General features: G+C 39.6%; 1 protein-coding gene across 1 annotated transcript in view; it reads left to right on the top strand.

Annotated features, from left to right (window-relative positions):
- Window positions 1-16363, top strand: part of LOC135480391 (E3 ubiquitin-protein ligase UBR4-like) — a 161080-nt gene extending 144717 nt beyond the window's left edge. Inside the window, 9 exon segments of the mRNA XM_064760220.1 lie at window positions 3154-3276; window positions 3782-3915; window positions 5067-5192; window positions 5792-5986; window positions 7921-8005; window positions 8752-8891; window positions 10270-10363; window positions 14160-14321; window positions 15048-16363. Coding sequence (XP_064616290.1) covers window positions 3154-3276; window positions 3782-3915; window positions 5067-5192; window positions 5792-5986; window positions 7921-8005; window positions 8752-8891; window positions 10270-10363; window positions 14160-14321; window positions 15048-15134 — 1146 coding nt within the window. The 3' untranslated portion in view covers window positions 15135-16363.
- The last annotated feature ends 1872 nt before the right edge of the window (window positions 16364-18235 follow it).

The following is an 18235-nucleotide window of genomic DNA, read 5'->3' as shown; positions in this document are numbered from 1 at the left end:
TGTAATTCTGAATCTGGGTTAGCGCTTGACTCACTACAGGATGTACATGTAACTCTGTTTTGTTGTGGCTGACATAGGACAGTGTCACATTACATACTGTAAACCACCCAAAATTTTCTCCATGACGTGATTGTAACTTGCTTATTTTTCTGATTCTGTATAGGGTTCTGTTGATCTTAGAAATGTTTTGAAGTTTGTTTGGAAGGTACTGCAGGCTGTTTGTTTGGAAGGTACTGTAGGCTGTTTGTTTGGAAGGTAGTGTAGGCTGTTTGTTTGGAAGGTAGTGTAGGCTGTTTGGTTGGAAGGTACTGTAGGCTGTTTGTTTGGAAGGTACTGTAGGCTGTTTGGTTGGAAGGTACTGTAGGCTGTTTGTTTGGAAGGTACTGTAGGCTGTTTGGTTGGAAGGTACTGTAGGCTGTTTGGTTGGAAGGTACTGTAGGCTGTTTGGTTGGAAGGTACTGGAGGCTGTTTGGAAGGTACTGTAGGCTGTTTGTTTGGAAGGTACTGTAGGCTGTTTGGTTGGAAGGTAGTGTAGGCTGTTTGTTTGGAAGGTAGTGTAGGCTGTTTGTTTGGAAGGTACTGTAGGCTGTTTGTTTGGAAGGTACATGTGTACTGTAGGCTGTTTGGTTGGAAGGTAGTGTAGGCTGTTTGGTTGGAAGGTAGTGTAGGCTGTTTGTTTGGAAGGTAGTGTAGGCTGTTTGTTTGGAAGGTACATGTGTACTGTAGGCTGTTTGTTTGGAAGGTACTGTAGCATGTTTGATTAGATGGTAAAGTAGGATGTTATCCCGTTTGTAAATGTTCGTTTCAGTACCAAAAGTAATATTATATCACACAAGTTTATCTCTAAAAATACTCTTTTTAGGCACAGTTTTAGTTAAATTCATTCACAGCGGTGATATACGGTAAAACATCTCATTTTTGTACGCAATAAGGTTATGTCTTTGTCTTTGACTCAACTTGGACATTAGTTGTAAAAGTGTTTTAATTCTTTTTTTTTTTTTTAGTAAATTTGAAATTTGAAAAAGAAGGATATACTTTTAGTATGATATGTAGCTACTTGGATTCTATAAATATTAAACAAAATCACACATTGTACTCTTTATAACAGAGACAAGATTTTTTTAATTATATTTGTTCATTTTTCAAAACTGCTAATAGCACACAGAAAAAAATTAACAAAACTAGTTTAAATTAAAGACCAATCTGTTTTTTTGTTTAAGTGTGAGTAGGCACCAAGGCACAACTGAGTGCTTGAAATTCAAACCAGTACAACAGATTCCTATGTGTCACTCCAACTCTGAAATGAGAAGGTTGCTGTCATTATCAGAGGTGAATTGCTGACATTATAGGACAAGTGGCTCTCAGTTCATATCCCTGTGTCCTCAAGGGCATCAGCATGGACTGTAGCTATAGTGACTCTGTTCTATACATTTACCCAAATCCTCAAAAAATAAAACAAGAAATACATAAATAAATAAATAAATAAATCAGTTGACCAGTAATGTATATCATCAGTTTGAGATTTATAGGATTGATGACGTACATGTATTTGTAGGCCTATGTCATATTCCTCTTAATGATTAAAATTCATTGGTCGGGCAGAGGCACATGGAGTCTTTTATACAGAAGTCAGAAAATAACAGAACGGTCCTCTCAATGTGTCAAAATATGTACTGTGTAGGTGGTCAGGACTGTTGTGGATTTTAATATGGTACAAAAAAAGCGAGTAAAGCGACTTTGCAATATTTGGTTGAAGATGAGATTCCTTGTTTACCCTAACACTTCAACCATTTCAACCACCTCTGTAACCAATATTTTGAAATATTCTGAGAGAAACTATGGTGTGTAGAGAAATAATCTGAACAGTTTTATGAAGCTTGCATATTTAGTGACACAAACTAATCATTTTAGCATCATTTTGATAATAATTGCTTAAAGTCCACTGAAAGAAAGTGCTGTAGTGCTTGGAAAAGGTTGAAGAATTACAGTATTTAATACAGGTTTGGCTTTCACATAATAAAGTTCACTCATGATGGGGTGCCGAATACACTAAACATGACACCCCAATCTGTCACGGCATACTGACACCAGGACAACCAGTCCTGTTTCCTTGTTCTTTTCTCTTAGTGCTGAACGAGTACCATTTTCAACCGCCGAAAATTAGCTGCAGCATTCGGCAATGCTGATGTGAAAGCTGGCCTGAGTTGGACTCGGGACGGCAACTTTTTGCCATCGCAGTTTGACAGGAGCAAGTTGGGCGGCAATGATATGAATACGTAAATTAGGTAAAACGGAAAAAGAGAAAATTCAGTTTAACGAGCATGATACAGGCCTGTTTTGTGGTAATTAGTTGTCAGATGCAACTCATTTTTATTATACATCTATCAGTCAGTCGGTAAGGGCTTATGCCCTTGTTGATTGAGGATGCCATGAAATGAGGTCGGGTGTTTACCGCCCCAAATGTACAAATACACAACAGACCAAGCCCGATCAAATTCCAAATGTTGCAAGATTATGTGAGGTAACTGTTGGGTGGGTGTGTTATTGCCAGAACTTTCTCATTCAGGTGCTTCCATTATGCTGTTGATTATTCGTTTCTTGAACATTTCTCTTTAACCAGCATGGTGCAATAAATGTGCACATGTATGTTACATGTGGAAAGTCCGCTTCAGGAGCAGCAGATGCAGGGTCAATCCTGGGTTGAGACACAACTAAGACCTTAGAAGAGGAAGTTTTAACTTCCTCACTCTAGGTTCAGCATGAAGGGAATAGTGCACCAACTGGTTGGCCTGTATTCGTGTAATGGCTTGGGCGGGGTGCCTTACTTGCCTTCAGTAAGGCGTCTCAGTAAAGCAGGACTAGATGAAAGAGCTGTGGAAATCCGTCCTGCAACAAGGAGGCACATTACATTCCTTTGTTGTCATACGACAGAAAAATTGTACGACGTTAAACCCCAAGCAATCACCCTTTACATGTGGAAAAGTTTGTGAGTGATTTGCCCAAGGTCAGTGGTTTTTTCCAGGCACTTCGTTTTCCTCCTATGTAGAAAGAATCATCATAGATGATTGTATAAGTGAAAGATTCGTTGATGTGGCATTATACAATGATCAGTCAAAATCAGCATATAACAAAGTTTTTCTTTCCTCTCCTCAGACAAATGACAAGGGTCAGGTGACTGTCACCAGCTCTGTGCTGAAACAGATGGAAGATCTCAAGGAGGAGACAGGACTGACCTGTTGTATCTGTAGAGAGGGTTACAGATACCAGCCACAAAAGGTGAGATACAGTTGTGTGGGTTGACCTGTTGTATCTGTAGGGAGGGTTACAGATACCAGCCACAAAATGTGAGATACAATTGTATGGGCTGACCTGTTATATCTGTAGAGAGGGTTACAGATACCAGCCACAAAAGGCGAGATACTGTTGTATGGGCTGACTTGTTGTATCTGTAGAGAGGGTTACCAGCCACAAAAGGTGAGATACATTGTGTGGGCTGACCTGAAGAGAGGGTTACAGATACCAGCCACAAAATGTTAGTTTGTACTTAGATTTGCAAATTGTCTGACATGATAGCAATAAAAGACATGCAGGTTGACAGTTTATGGTGCCATTTTTACAAGGAAACATTTTAACTTAAATGGAGCATAGGATATTTTTAATTTGTAAAAAATTGTGTAATTTTACAATTAGGAAGCTGTTATTTGTTGTAACCACTGTTATTAACAAAAATTTCTGTTCTAGGTGCTGTTAAATATATAGATACCATCTCTGTGTGTTGTAGGTGTTAGGGATCTATACGTTCACAAAGCGTGTGCCCCTGGAGGAGTTTGAGACTAAACAACGCAAAAGTCAGGGCTACTCCACAGTGTCACACTTCAACCTGGTCCACGTGGACTGCCACATGGCTGCTGTCAGGTACCACAGTTATCTCCCCTTGAGCATAAATTTGACTTGTGAATTGTTGCATGTCCAAACACTTGTTATAAGAATTTGTACAATTTAGCAACACCGTGGCAAGATTTCTGTTTTGTACAACAGTAGTTTTGAAATAATTCATAATTTGACTATTAAAAACATTAAGATTGATTTTAGTCGTATTTTATTTTATTTATTTATTTGATTGGTGTTTAACGCCGTACTCAAGAATATTTCACTTATACGACGGCGGCCTGCATTATGGTGGGTGGAAACTGGGCAGAGCCCGGGGGAAACCCACGACCATCCGCAGGTTGCTTGCAGACCTTCTTACATACGGCCGGAGAGGAAGCCAGCATGAGCTGGACTTGAACTCACAGTAACCGCATTGGTGAGAGACTCCTGGGTCATTACGCTGCGCTAGCGCGCTAACCACCTGAGCCATGGAGACCCCGATTTTAGTGGTAACACTCTCCACCATTAACATTCAAACTAAGTTGTATGTCTTGTAGAAACCATAAAGATAAAAACAAAACAAAAATATATAAAGGATAAAAGATAACAACAGAGATATTTTCACACTGCAGTAACAGGAAAAATTCCGCACAGTGACAACTAAAGACGTGCGTAGTAGCGGACTAAGTACAGCGTATCTTGCTCAACATGGGGTGGGTAAAATATTGCCAATGTGGCATTAAACCTGTATCACCTATTCATCCAATAGATAAGACCATTTCATCCACCAACGTCAGCAGTGACTGTACCCAAGTGCTTGACACTGCTATGGATATCCTGGTTGTGAGCTAAAGGCTTGCCACAAGTGTGCTATTGGTGAATCAGTGGTCTGTTACACCTTTGCCAGTGCCCTGCTACAAGTGTGCTAGTGACGAGCCCTTTGTCTGCTACAAGTGTGTTAGTGGCCTGCTACCAGTGTGTTAGTGGTGAGCCATTTGTCTGCTACAAGTGTGCCAGTAGCCTGCTACAAGGGTACCAGTGACTAGCTACCAATGTGCTAGTGGTGAGCCCTTGGCCTAATACAAGTGTGCCAGCAGCCTGCTACAAGTGTGCTAGTGGTGAACGGGGGGCGTACAGAACCTAAACCTTTGTACTGTAGATGTTATGCTCACCTTTTCTACGTTGTTCCCATTCAGACATGCCCGGGGCCGTGAGGAGTGGGAGAGTGCCGCCCTGCAGAATGCCAGCACCAAGTGTAATGGTCTGTTACCCCTCTGGGGTCCACAGGTGCAAGAGTCAGCGTTTGCTACGTGTCTGGCCAGGTGAGTTCAAGATTAATGTGAAAAAAATATAATTTTGTTGTGACAGTAATATAATTGTTGTGAAAGCATTATAATTGTTGTGACAGCATTATAATTCCTGTGAAAACATTATAATTGTTGTGAAAACAATATTATTATAAAATGAAAACAAATTGTAAGGGGGGCCAGTAAGTTAAAGCAGAAATTTCACTGTAATATTTTTGTTTAATGTATTTTTTTCATAACCAGTAATTTGGCATGCTTGATAAGCCTGGGGCATTTGTGTTTTATGAGAAAGTTGTCACATCTGAGAACCCAAATTGTTGTGAAATATTACTGTTACTATGACATATAGAATGATTTCTACCGTGTAGGTTTTATGTTAAGTTCATACAAACTCAAGCATTTTTTAAAATCATGTTGAGTAGACTTGGGTGGAAATTTTCCACTTCATGTCTGGCACAGTTTATGTCACTCTGGTCAAGGTAGAGCGCCGAAATAGACACAGTTTCAGATTGTAATTTTTGTGATGATTCTACAGTAACTTAACAACTGTAACTTGACAACTGTAACAAGTTGTCATACAGCAATTCACTCTGATATGTTTGTTGTTTCGACAGACATAACACCTACCTACAGGAGTGCACAGGTGTGAGGGACGCCAGCTACACCTTCACCGTTCATGACCTGAAGATGCTGATCTGGCGCTTTGCTGAGGAGCGATCATTTAGCGAGGACAGTGGGGGTGGGGGCAGACAGAGCAATATCTTCCTCATACCTTACCTGGCCCACATGGCACTATATGTCATCAACACGTTAGTACCACAATATTTGTAGTACTAATTGTAATATTTTACTACAATATAAGTTTTTATGAAATTTTGTCACCAAAGCTAAGTTGATCTCAGCAAGCAGTAAATTATTGTACAAAGATATGTCATTTTCTGCTGTTTGAAAGCTAGGAATAGTGTACTTCCTTGTTCAATGCGTACAACTCATTCAACGCGTACAACTCGTTGTTCAGTGCGTACAACTCGTTAAATGCGTACAACTCATTCAATGCGTGCAACTCATTCAACGCGTACAACTCGTTGTTCAGTGCGTACAACTCGTTAAATGCGTACAACTCATTCAATGCGTGCAACTCATTCAACAAGTACAACTCCTTGTTCAACAAGTACAGCTCATTGTTCAAGGAGCACAACTCATTGTTCAACGAGCACATCTCATTGTTCAGTGAGTACAACTCCGTGTTCAGTGAGCACAACCCCTTGTTCAACGAGCACATCCCATTGTTCAGTGAGCACAACTCCTTGTTCAACAGGTACAAATCCGCACAAAGTTGGACATTCTACTTCAGTGAAGACACAAAGGCTGAGCATGGCACCAATATGTGTAATTGAAAGCTATACTCTGCATTGTTTGCTCCTTAACCTTGTGACCTAATGGTGTCACTGTCTGTATACACAATGTTTAGAGGCTTGGTTGTTAGCACTGAGAGGTTAGATATAATTAAAGATGTACAGCACAGAGGGTAAAGCCAGAGCAGTGACGACAGTGTGATAGCTGCCATGGCAAATGATCACATTTAATACAGCCTCCTGTCAATTAACCTCAGTCATGGTTTTTATTCTAGCTGTTCATGTAAATGCATAAATAGTAGCAATTTACATGCCCCCTAGCATTATAGCTTTAGCAGAATTAGGGAAAGAAAAAATGCAGTGATGTTAATTGCAATTTATTAGATGTCACTGGTCTAGAATTACTCAAAATGCTGTGTTGTCATCACATTTAACATACGATCACATTAAAACAATGCAAAGAGACAAGGCCTCGGGGATGCTTAATCCACCAGCAGGATCCTGGTTTATGGAAGAATACAACATAATTAAAGATGACATAAGTAAATATAATTAAAGACGATATAATTACATTGTAATTAAAGGTAAGAGCAAGACTGTTTGACCCAGTGTCAGTATAATGTGATTGGATGGGGTGTCATATCTGGTGTCTTTGGCATGGTACTTCAGTGGCATCTGCATTTTGGCAGCATAGACTGATGGACACAGAATATGTACCCATATCTAATGACCTTCGTTTTTGGGGGTTTTTTCGTGGGACATCGTGATTTCTAGCCTGATCAGTTGTGTTGATTTAGCCACGTTGATTACCTCCCATTAGTGTGCCTCTGGAAATGGCCCGTGGAAATTAGACCAGTCCTAGAACAGATAGTTAATTTGTAAAGGGAGGAAATAACACCCAAAGCTGTTATTTATGAGAAGGAAAGACTACATGAGAGTTTGCCCATATGCATGATGTGAGGTCTTGGCTGTTTACAGTGTCAACCCACAGCTACATGATTCAAGGGAGATAATTTAGCATTAGTGGGAATTGACTCCCCAGGACCTGTGGGTAGATAGTGTGGTCAGAATAATGGCCATGGACTGACTGTTGCCCTTGATGCACATGTTTCTGTCTGTCTGTATGTCTTATTGACTGACTATCCATTTAGTCTGACTGACTGATTGACTGTATTTTGTCTGTCAGCCCGTCGGTCTCTCTGTCCATCTGTCCAACCAGTCTGTGCCCTGTTACCCAATGGTCATTTAATCTAACATGACTTTGTCGACAGTTATTTTCACTTCGCTTACATTTTGTTTAATCAGTAATTAGCTGTTTCACTGATGGTTGATGGAACTGTTTTTGTGTATATTATTAGTGATTGTATCCTTTCTCTTTGTTAACGCAGAACAAGAACAGGTCCTAGAGAGGAGAAAAACATTGCCACGTTCCTGGAGGCACCCACAGAGAAGTGGCTGGAGAACTGTTTTGAGGTAGGTCTTCAGTGTGGCCAGATCATACCAAAGACTTTAAATATGGTACTTGTTGCTGCCTCGCTCAGTGCTCATCACTAAAAGGCATAGAGCAAGGAAACACCACTGGTTGGCCTGTTGTCAGTGTCTTGTGACTCAGTGGCTTACGCTGAAGGTGTATTAGAATCCTTGAAGGCAACTTTAGAAAAATTTTAGTGATGACTTATCTTTTAATAATCTTTCGACTTATGACATACTTTATGGAAATACACCATTCATATTTCAAACAACCATACCGTTAAATTGTAAGGCGGGCTTTAATGATCATATTGATAGTCTTTGGCCTGATACCTAGTTTAATTGTTTATGGGATTTTTTAATTCAAGAAAAGGAAAATTCCTTCTTTATATGCTTCATTGAATGCATTTGACATCAATCTCATACTGTTAATTTGGCCAATACAACACACATAGAAAATTTGAACAGAATTTCTGTAGATTAATATTAATTGGTCTTTTCTTTTAAATAGTGTGGTGTTTCTACTTCCACTGGATTAGTTTTGAAACATTGCACGTCTAAATTGTTGTCCCCCATCCAGTTTGTATGCAGCTACTACTGATCCAAGTATGGCTCCAGTCATGCTAAGTTTTCTTTGCCCCTAAACCGTTTGGCCGCCATATTAGTGACTTCAGTATTCTTGACTATGGCATTAATGTGAAAAGTATTTACCTGTAATGGATCAGATTCTGTTAAAACACTTGTGACAGGTGGAGAGTCCTATGTACTGGACAGCCATGTGCGTCTTGATCATCCCGTATGACAAGTGGAAGGAGATCCGGGTCAAGCTCCTCAAACGTCTTCTCCTACAGGCACATGCTCGGAAAGTTTGTCCCACCGGGGCCAAAACGTGAGTGCATTTCTACTCTTACTGTATCTTTCTGCTTTTTTCATATTCCAGTTCTAGTAAGTTCCATCCTTATAGCTCATATCTCGTCAGTATAGGACCCAGCCTGCTACCAAAAGACCAAAAATGATTTGGTGTGACCAAAATGATAGTGAAAGCAAACCAAGCAAACAGACACATCAGTATGTGCTGTTCTGTTCATAGACAGACACATCAGTATGTGCTGTTCTGTTCGTAGACAGACACATCAGTATGTGCTGTTCTGTTCGTAGACAGACACGTCAGTATGTGCTGTCCAATGTGTAGACAGACACATCAGTGTGTGCTGTCCTGTTCGTTGACAGACACATCAGTATATGCTGTCCTGTTTGTAGACAGACACATCAGTATGTGCTGTCGTATGCGTAGACAGACACTTCAGTATTTGCTGTCCTGTTCGTAGACAGACACATCAATATGTGCTGTCCTGTTCGTAGACAGACATATCAATATGATACAGACACGTCAGTATGTGGTGTCCTGTTTGTAGACAGACACTTCAGTATGTGCTGTCCTGTTTGTAGACAGACACATCAGTATGTGCTGTCCTGTTCGTAGACAGACACGTCAGTATGTGCTGTCCTGTTTGTAGACAGACATATCAGTATGTGCTGTCCTGTTCGTAGACAGACACATCAGTATGTGGTGTCCTGTTTGTTCTGGAATGTTGCTACTGTTATGTTAAACTGCAATCATTTGTCATTGTTTGTATGAAGGGCATTGATAATTGTTAGGGAACTGTGCTGGCTCATTGATTTTTCACACAACACTAGATTGACCCCTGACCCCCTGACCCTAGCATTGGTTGTTAACACTGAGGCTTGAAGTCAGGAAGATTGTAAAGTACCTAGAGAAAATCATGGGTTTGCTCTCTGCTCTTAAATCTGACTATATTTGTGTAAGTGAAATTGGCTGATTACAGCATAAAACACCAGTCAAATTAGTGAATGAAGTCGTTGGGAAAATTAATACTGGTGACACCCCAGTGCTTATCTGTGGGGCTAGACATCTCAGTTGTTAATTTGACTCTGTTTCAAGCCGGTATTTTCACAGGCTACATTTAGATATTAAGCTACCCTAATTCCTCAACCTTTTTAAATGTGAAAGAGCAACTTTCAGTGAGATTTACATACCTTTTTAGTTGGCTTTCAGAGACAAAACTATGTTGGTTGGGTTTAATTTCAGGGCTTCAGAAAAAGTATAATTTTATCAGTCTGTGAAGTAATGTTATCAAAATGTGCTTGAATAAACAGCTTACAAACATGTGAAAAGGTTAAGGAATTACAGCAGATGTTTTAGTGTCAAAAATTCAGTATTGTGTCTCTGTTGTTTTTGTCTCCAGCCTTGCTGACAAAGAGCTGAAGGAATTCAGTGATTATAAACAGATGCTGGTGTTCTTTGGGGTCATCAACTGTTTGTACGAGAAGTCTCTTAGGGTAAGTTACACATGACTTGCAGGTTCAAACCCAGTCTTAGGCAGAAATTTTAGAATACCTCGCTCACTCGTCTTGTTGACCTTGGTGACAATTAAGTGAGCAATGATGCTTGTGTAGCAATTTGTGCAATCTAATGTTCATTAAAGATCATTTGTCGTTTACTAATATAGTGCACATATCTGTATGTCGGATATCGTTGTGTTACCCAGTGCACTTCGGTATCTTCCACTCATAACACTGACAGCCTAATTCTTGAGAATGGCGTGAAGTAACTATCAAGTAAGTAAATGAATGAAGGTAAATTATTCCATGATCACTTGTACCAGAGTTACCATTGAAAGTTGTTAATGGTGCTGATAATAGAACCTTATTGTACCTTTCAAAGTGCTACAAAATTGTGCAGACATCTTTTTGTTGCAGTTAATCACCAGTTGTTGTTTTTGCCTATTTGATGTCCTGATTAAAAGAAAGTGATTTTTTCTTTGAAGAATAATATTGACATTTTCTGGTCATATTGGAGAAGCCTTTAAACTTATAACCAAAATCTGTGTGTGTTTGAAATGCTGTTTATTGCAGTGACTTTATTTTCAGACACAATAAGCAGATTGCATTTTCAAATTCAGCATATCATTTGACACTTATATCGCAGAACAGTTTACAAATGGTTTTGAAGGAAAACCATGTAGAAGGTTGTAGTGGTTGCGTGTTCAGTTATCTCTCTAGTATAAAGTCATGCCACATTTCCCCTCCCCCCTAATTCCCCCTTCCCCTCTCATGCACCTCCTCATTTCAGTAAATCACTGTCCCTACTCATTTTCCCCTCACCTGTCCAGACACCAAACCTTACTAAAAGCTCTCTTATCTAGTGGCCGTCAGTCGCCTGCCAAATCTACGAGGCTGCGTGTTAAAAGGGGCCAATGTTTAAGTCATTTAGAAAGCTAAACCCTGACAGCAGTCCTGTGACCTCTATTAAATGGCTGTAGATTGGCGAAGCATCCGCTCCCCTTTGTCCCAAACGTCGTCATCCCTGTTGGATTGATGGGTGACTTAGCCCACAGGTAAACATTACCTAAAACACACAACTTCTTTCTAAACTCTCCCCAAGCAAACAGTCGTTAAAAATGTCCCCGTGGATCATGAAACATGACAAATTAAGTAATGATGGAAGGAGAGTGGGCAGGGGTTGGGGGTATCAGTTTGAAATTTATACATGAAACATGTCAGATATATCTAGTTAACTATATACATGTTTATTCAAATGGAAACTACACATACTTTGAAAAGAAAATACTTTCTTGTAATGATCATTTTCTAGTAGAATTTTTGTTCTGTGCAAAGATGTGACACCTGAACATTGGAAATATACAGTTCTGAAAAGACTTCCATACGAAATGATCTGTTCCATTTTTTTCTCAGGAAAAGGTCTGTTTATATTTTTGTGAAAGTTTAAAATGGTACCTGTGACGGGCTTTGCTTAGTAAACATCATTACTTTAGCCCCACACCTGGATTAACGGACTCTGCCCCAAAAGGGTCTCATCCAACATGCCACCCACCCTGCTTGTGTCGGCCCTCACATACCTGTTGTGTCTGGGTTAGTACACCTGATAAGTAACACAGCTGACGATAGTTAACCTGTGATGTTACCTAAAAGGTTATATGTAAGGATTATCTCAGCTGTATTGGCAGCCGGAGTATGTCCAGCCTGAAAGTAATGCTGGCTCCTGGTAAGAGCATGTCACGTAGTTTCGGATATCCTTGTTTACTTCAGACTCTATTGACTCTTTACAAAGTGAACACCTGCTAATGTCAAACACAATGTTTTTATGTTTTGTTACTTGGGTTTGAATAGTTAAAATATTTCATTCATCAGGTCATAGGTGAAGTTTAACCACTGTTACACTGATACACTAGTGAGAATAGTTGAATACTAAATATCAAAAAGTGTCAAATCTTTTAACATTAATAAAACAGTTCACAACTCGAACAGATAACAAGTGCAAATTCGTAATAGATGGCAAGAAGCAGCTGTCTTCAGCAGTGACAGTCAGCTCCAGAAGACGCTCTGTCTGGCTGTCATTTGGTTGGTCAGTCAATTAAGCAGTCAAACTCGTCATCCTATGTTTTAACATAGGCTATTAATTAACTATTTGCGGATCTCTGGCTTGTACTCTTTTCTTTATGGAAGGTAACCACCCACAACATGACTGACTTACTTGTTGTTGTTGTTGTTGCAGAGGTAACAACATTGCACCACCCACATTATGACTGACTTACGTGTTGTTATTGCAGAAGGTAACAGTATTGTACCACCCATATTATAACTGACTTACGTGTTGATATTGCAGAAGGTAACAACAATTTACCACCCACATTATGACTGATTTGTTGTTGTTGTTGCGGAAGGTAACAACATTATACCACCCACAACATGACTGACTTGCGTGTTGTTATTGCGGAAGGTAACAACATTATACCACCCACAACATGACTGACTTGCGTGTTGTTATTGCGGAAGGTAACAACATTATACCACCCACAACATGACTGACTTGCGTGTCGCTATTGCGGAAGGTAACAACTTTATACCACCACAACATGACTGACTTGCGTGTCATCATTGCAGAAGGTAACAACATTATACCACCCACAACATGGCTGACTTGCGTGTTGTTATTGCGGAAGGTAACAACTTTATACCACCCACAACATGACTGACTTGCGTGTTGTTATTGCGGAGGTAACAACATTATACCACCCACAACATGACTGACTTGCGTGTTGTTATTGCGGAAGGTAACATTATACCACCCACAACATGACTGACTTGCGTGTCGTTATTGCGGAAGGTAACAACTTTATACCACCCACAACATGACTGACTTGCGTGTCATCATTGCGGAAGGTAACAACATTATACCACCCACAACATGACTGACTTGCGTGTTGTTATTGCGGAAGGTAACAACTTTATACCACCCACAACATGACTGACTTGCGTGTCATCATTGCGGAAGGTAACAACATTATACCACCCACAACATGACTGACTTGCGTGTCGTTATTGCGGAAGGTAACAACTTTATACCACCCACAACATGACTGACTTGCGTGTTGTTTTTGCGGAAGGTAACAACTTTATACCACCCACAACATGACTGACTTGCGTGTTGTTATTGCGGAAGGTAACAACATTTTACCACCCACATTATGACTGACTTGCGTGTTGTTATTGCGGAAGGTAACAACATTATACCACCCACAACATGACTGACTTGCGTGTTGTTATTGCGGAAGGTAACAACTTTATACCACCCACAACATGACTGACTTGCGTGTTGTTATTGCGGAAGGTAACAACATTTTACCACCCACATTATGACTGACTTGCGTGTTGTTATTGCGGAAGGTAACAACATTATACCACCCACAACATGACTGACCTATGTGATGTTATTGCAGAAGGTAACAACATTATACCACCCACAACATGACTGACTTGCGTGTTGTTATTGCGGAAGGTAACAACATTATACCACCCACAACATGACTGACTTGCGTGTTGTTATTGCGGAAGGTAACAACATTATACCACCCACAACATGACTGACTTGCGTGTTGTTATTGCGGAAGGTAACAACATTATACCACCCACAACATGGTTGACTTGCGTGTTGTTATTGCAGAAGGTAACGACATTTTACCACCCACATTATGACTGACTTGTTGTTGTTATTGCAGAAGGTAGCAACATTTTACCACCCACATTATGACTGACTTGTGTGTTGTTATTGCAGAAGGTAACGGTTGCCGCAGACAGCAGCTGGCCGCAGAGTCTGGCTGACTACATCAGGAATAACGATCGCACACTGATGGAGGCTGGGGACAAGATCCTCTCAGCCTATGAGGAGGAACTTCTACCGTGCGAGTCCTTCGCAGAGTTTGCTGATGTCACAGGTAATCTCAGATAACCTGTCCCAGTTTGCCCTGATGGCAGGATTGGATGTTGAAGGTTTTTTTTTTAGAAAGACTCTTCCAAAAGATCAAATTGCCCAATTTGCCGCTGTGGCGTTAAGCCATAATCATTCATTCAGATTGCCCAAAATGTGTACAAAATGAAATGAAGTTCTGCACCTGGATTTAACATTTTGATAATTTTATGCTTTTGAACTGATTAACTGTTACAATATCAACTGCAGTAGAATGTTTACAAATCTGATAGCTTTAGTTGGCCAATTTGCCATTAATAATGTCTCTGCATGTCATTCAATTAATGTGTGTAAAATGTCAACAAAAGGAGTAGAAAAACTCCTGTATACAATAACGGCTGGCAGATTTAACAAGATTATGGTGATTTCAGAACCTGCCTCATTAGTGGAGAGCCCGGGTCATCTGACTCGAGTTTTACTAAAGATATCAAAATTATCAAATCTGGCATTCTCCTTTCTCTCTTGACCACTGGCAGGCATACTGTACCAGCTACCCTTCAGTAAACAACCTTTGCAGTTTTGTGAGTGAACATAGCTTTAGTGCACCAATCAAATCTTGTGAAAATGACAAAGGTTTAGTGCACCAATCAAATCTTGTGAAAGTGAACCCAAAGCTTTAGTGCACCAATCAGATCAATGAAGAAGTGAAATGCCATCAGGTCCATTACATACGTTTGTCATGTCTTTTGTCAGGTTTTGTTGGAGGAGATTCCACACCGGATGCATTTGTTCAGCGAGCTCCTGGCGTCCTGTGCCGTAGATAACCCGCCTCATACACATTAATGAGCGACTTTCTGGCATCTTGTTCCATAGACAATCCTGACATTTAGTTCAAGCTAATTTAAGATGCTTTGCTACAGTTTTTAGGGCTGTTTTAAAATGGGATTATTTTTGAAATTGCACTCTGTGTTTTGGTATCAGTTTTATGTGTGTCTGTGTGGTTAACAAAAAATATCTGAAGCTTATACCAGAAGCTTTCAACTTGTTAAAGTTTATCTTAGGAAATTTTATATGTTTCAGTGTTGGATAATTTCTTATTGAAAAACATTGGACAAGAAAAAAATATGGATGATAATGAGAACCTGAAATAATATTTGAATTTTAGTTCTCTTTTTGCAAATCTATCCAAAACTTTGCTGTGTTCGTTTATTTTTTTTTTCTTATTTGAAGCTTTAATGCATATAGCAAGTAATAATTTAGTTTTTGTTTCTGACAAGCTTGTAAGCTGTTTTTCTCAGTAAATGTGCAGCCATTATGACAGAGATGTTAAAGTGTGTACCTCTAAGGTAAAGTTGGCATTCTATGAAAGTGTGCGATAGTCCTAATTGACTTCGAGTTTCTCAGACTGGGTTCAATGTTACATGCTTAAGAAAGAACCTGTGATGCTCTAAGTATTGTGAGCCTAAAACAGGATAATAAATGTCACATCCTTAAATAATAAAGTGTGATAGATTGTTTGAATACATGTACGGCCTGTACCTGAATATGTCAGACCTGTAAGGAAATGTTCTGCTTCAAATACTGTCAGTCCAATTGACCCCACCAGCCCAGGAATGCTAACTGGTTTCAAAATGTTCTTTGATGCTATTTGGCACTTCAGCTAGCTGTACCTGTTTGCAGAAGTATTTCAAGTGAGATATATGCTATGATTGGGTGGCAAGGCTGTTGTATTTTGTTACCTCGGTATTATACTTGCGTACTGTGAAATGCAATGTGGCATTAATTGATTAGGAGGTATTTCCAGCTTGCTATAGTACTTGGTGTTTATCTGTGAAAAAGGGGTGGAGTTATCTGTCCCAGATCAGTGATAGTTGTTGTACTGTACATTGGATGAACATTTGCTTTGCAGATGGCAAATTGTCACGTAACATCCTCAGCTCTAAATCCCTGTTTCAATCCACTGTAAATCTGTCAGTCATGTTCCTTGAAACTTAACCACCTCTTCAAAATAAGCAGAGGTGTATTTTATAGGGTTGATGATGGTATAAATACAGTAATACTAAAATGTACTATTACACTGTTCATGTTGGATATTCAGTACACATCCACACAGATTGGGCACAAGAGAACAAATGTGCCCTGAAGAACATTAAATAGTCTTTAACATTTCATAACGTTCATTTGACCGAATTTTGGGATGGGACTTCTATATCGGATGGGGAAAAGAAAAAACATTTGTCAAAATGTCAGCACGTTTTTTTTTTGTGTCAGTGTAAGTTTTTTCAGACAAGATGATTATCTGAATAGTAATTAAGTGGAATATCAGTGTGGTACAAGAAACAGATACTGGTTGCACTCAGAAACACCTTTACCTTGTCTGCTTACGCAATCTGATGGTTGATACAATCAAGATGATAGTTTTCAGTGCTGATGCAGAGTTTGTCTAAAATGTTTTCATTAGTGTGAGGGTTTTCTGAGAGGATCTGCTTTGAAAGACAAGTGACAAATCATTTTTAAGAACAAGCTGGTATTAGCGATCACAATTTGGAATTCATTGGAATTGCCAAGAACTGTAATCTTTACACACCATGTATTACCTTCAGTGTTAGCAGGACAACATCAAGCTTTTTGTTAGATATTGTAAACGGGTGTATGTACTGCTGGATATGTCAGTGCAGATTTGCAATTTGTTCAACTGGTGGTTTGTTTTTTGTGTTATTGTCATTATAACTTTGCTTCTGGTAATGTACAAGAGTGTCAGTGTTTTAAATGGTGGAAGAATAGACTTTTTGCCATTATGTGGCAGTTGCTGTGAGTTCCAAGTCTAGATCGTGTCCGATTCCTCTCCAGCAGTACAATTGGAAGTTCTGATAGCAACCTGCGGATGGTCGTTGGTTTCCCCTGGGTCCTGCCTGGTTTCGTCCCACCATAATACTGGCCGCCATTGTTTAAGTGAAATATTTTTGAGTACGACGTACAAGGATCATAGACTGCTTTGGTAACCAAATAATTAAAGCATCCGCCTTGAAGCCGGGAGACATGAGATTGGGTCATATGAAGACAATAAAAATCATACTTGTTGCTGCCTTGCTTGGCACTCAGGACTGAGAGATCAGAGTAAGGAAATATGACTAGCTGGCCCAGTGTCAGTATTATGGGACTGGGTGGGGTGTCATGTCTGGTGTCTTCGGCGTGATACTTCAGTGGTGCCAGTTTGGCGTCATGGGCTCCAGAAAACACAGTAATAAGTACACATACCTAAAGACTCCTCCTCAGATGACTGAAAATTGTTAACTACAACATTAAACCCCAAGGCACACGTACCTATTCACGTACCTGTATGGTGTAATATCTGAAACGGGGGCCATCACAGTGGCAGCTTTTGAAATGAAAGGTAAAGCATTATAATAAAATTATACATTGTCACCATCGGAGCTCCTTAAAATTGACTCCATAACATATTAGCAGGATTCTGCAGGTGCACTAAGCATCCTTGAGGCCGGCATCTTTTGCATTGTTTTAATGTTGTTATATGTTAAATGTGATAACAATACAGCACTTTGAGTAATTCTAGACCAGTCACGTATAATAAATTGCAATAAATTTCATTGCGAAAAAATGCCACATAACGGCAACCAACCTGGTCAATGTAAAGAGTATTGGCTACATAACAAATTAAACAGGACAAAAGATCAAAGATCACTGCTACTAGACACATTTTATTGTGGAGAAAACAAGCCACATCCCATGACAGTAGTCTGAAATTTGTATACAGTCCAGAGATATGTCCCACACACACAAAAATTCACTTTTTGAGTTCATAACAAAGTTGTATAGTATACCCAATTTCTCTATACACTGTACAGCAATATATGTATGTATATATATATATGTATGTATCTGTTTGATGTTAACTACTGTATAAACATGTCCTGGCATACAAA

This window comes from Liolophura sinensis, chromosome 13, assembly GCF_032854445.1.
Source record: "Liolophura sinensis isolate JHLJ2023 chromosome 13, CUHK_Ljap_v2, whole genome shotgun sequence".
Lineage (NCBI taxonomy): Eukaryota > Metazoa > Mollusca > Polyplacophora > Chitonida > Chitonidae > Liolophura > Liolophura sinensis.
This window is presented reverse-complemented; position numbering and strand designations above follow the sequence as displayed.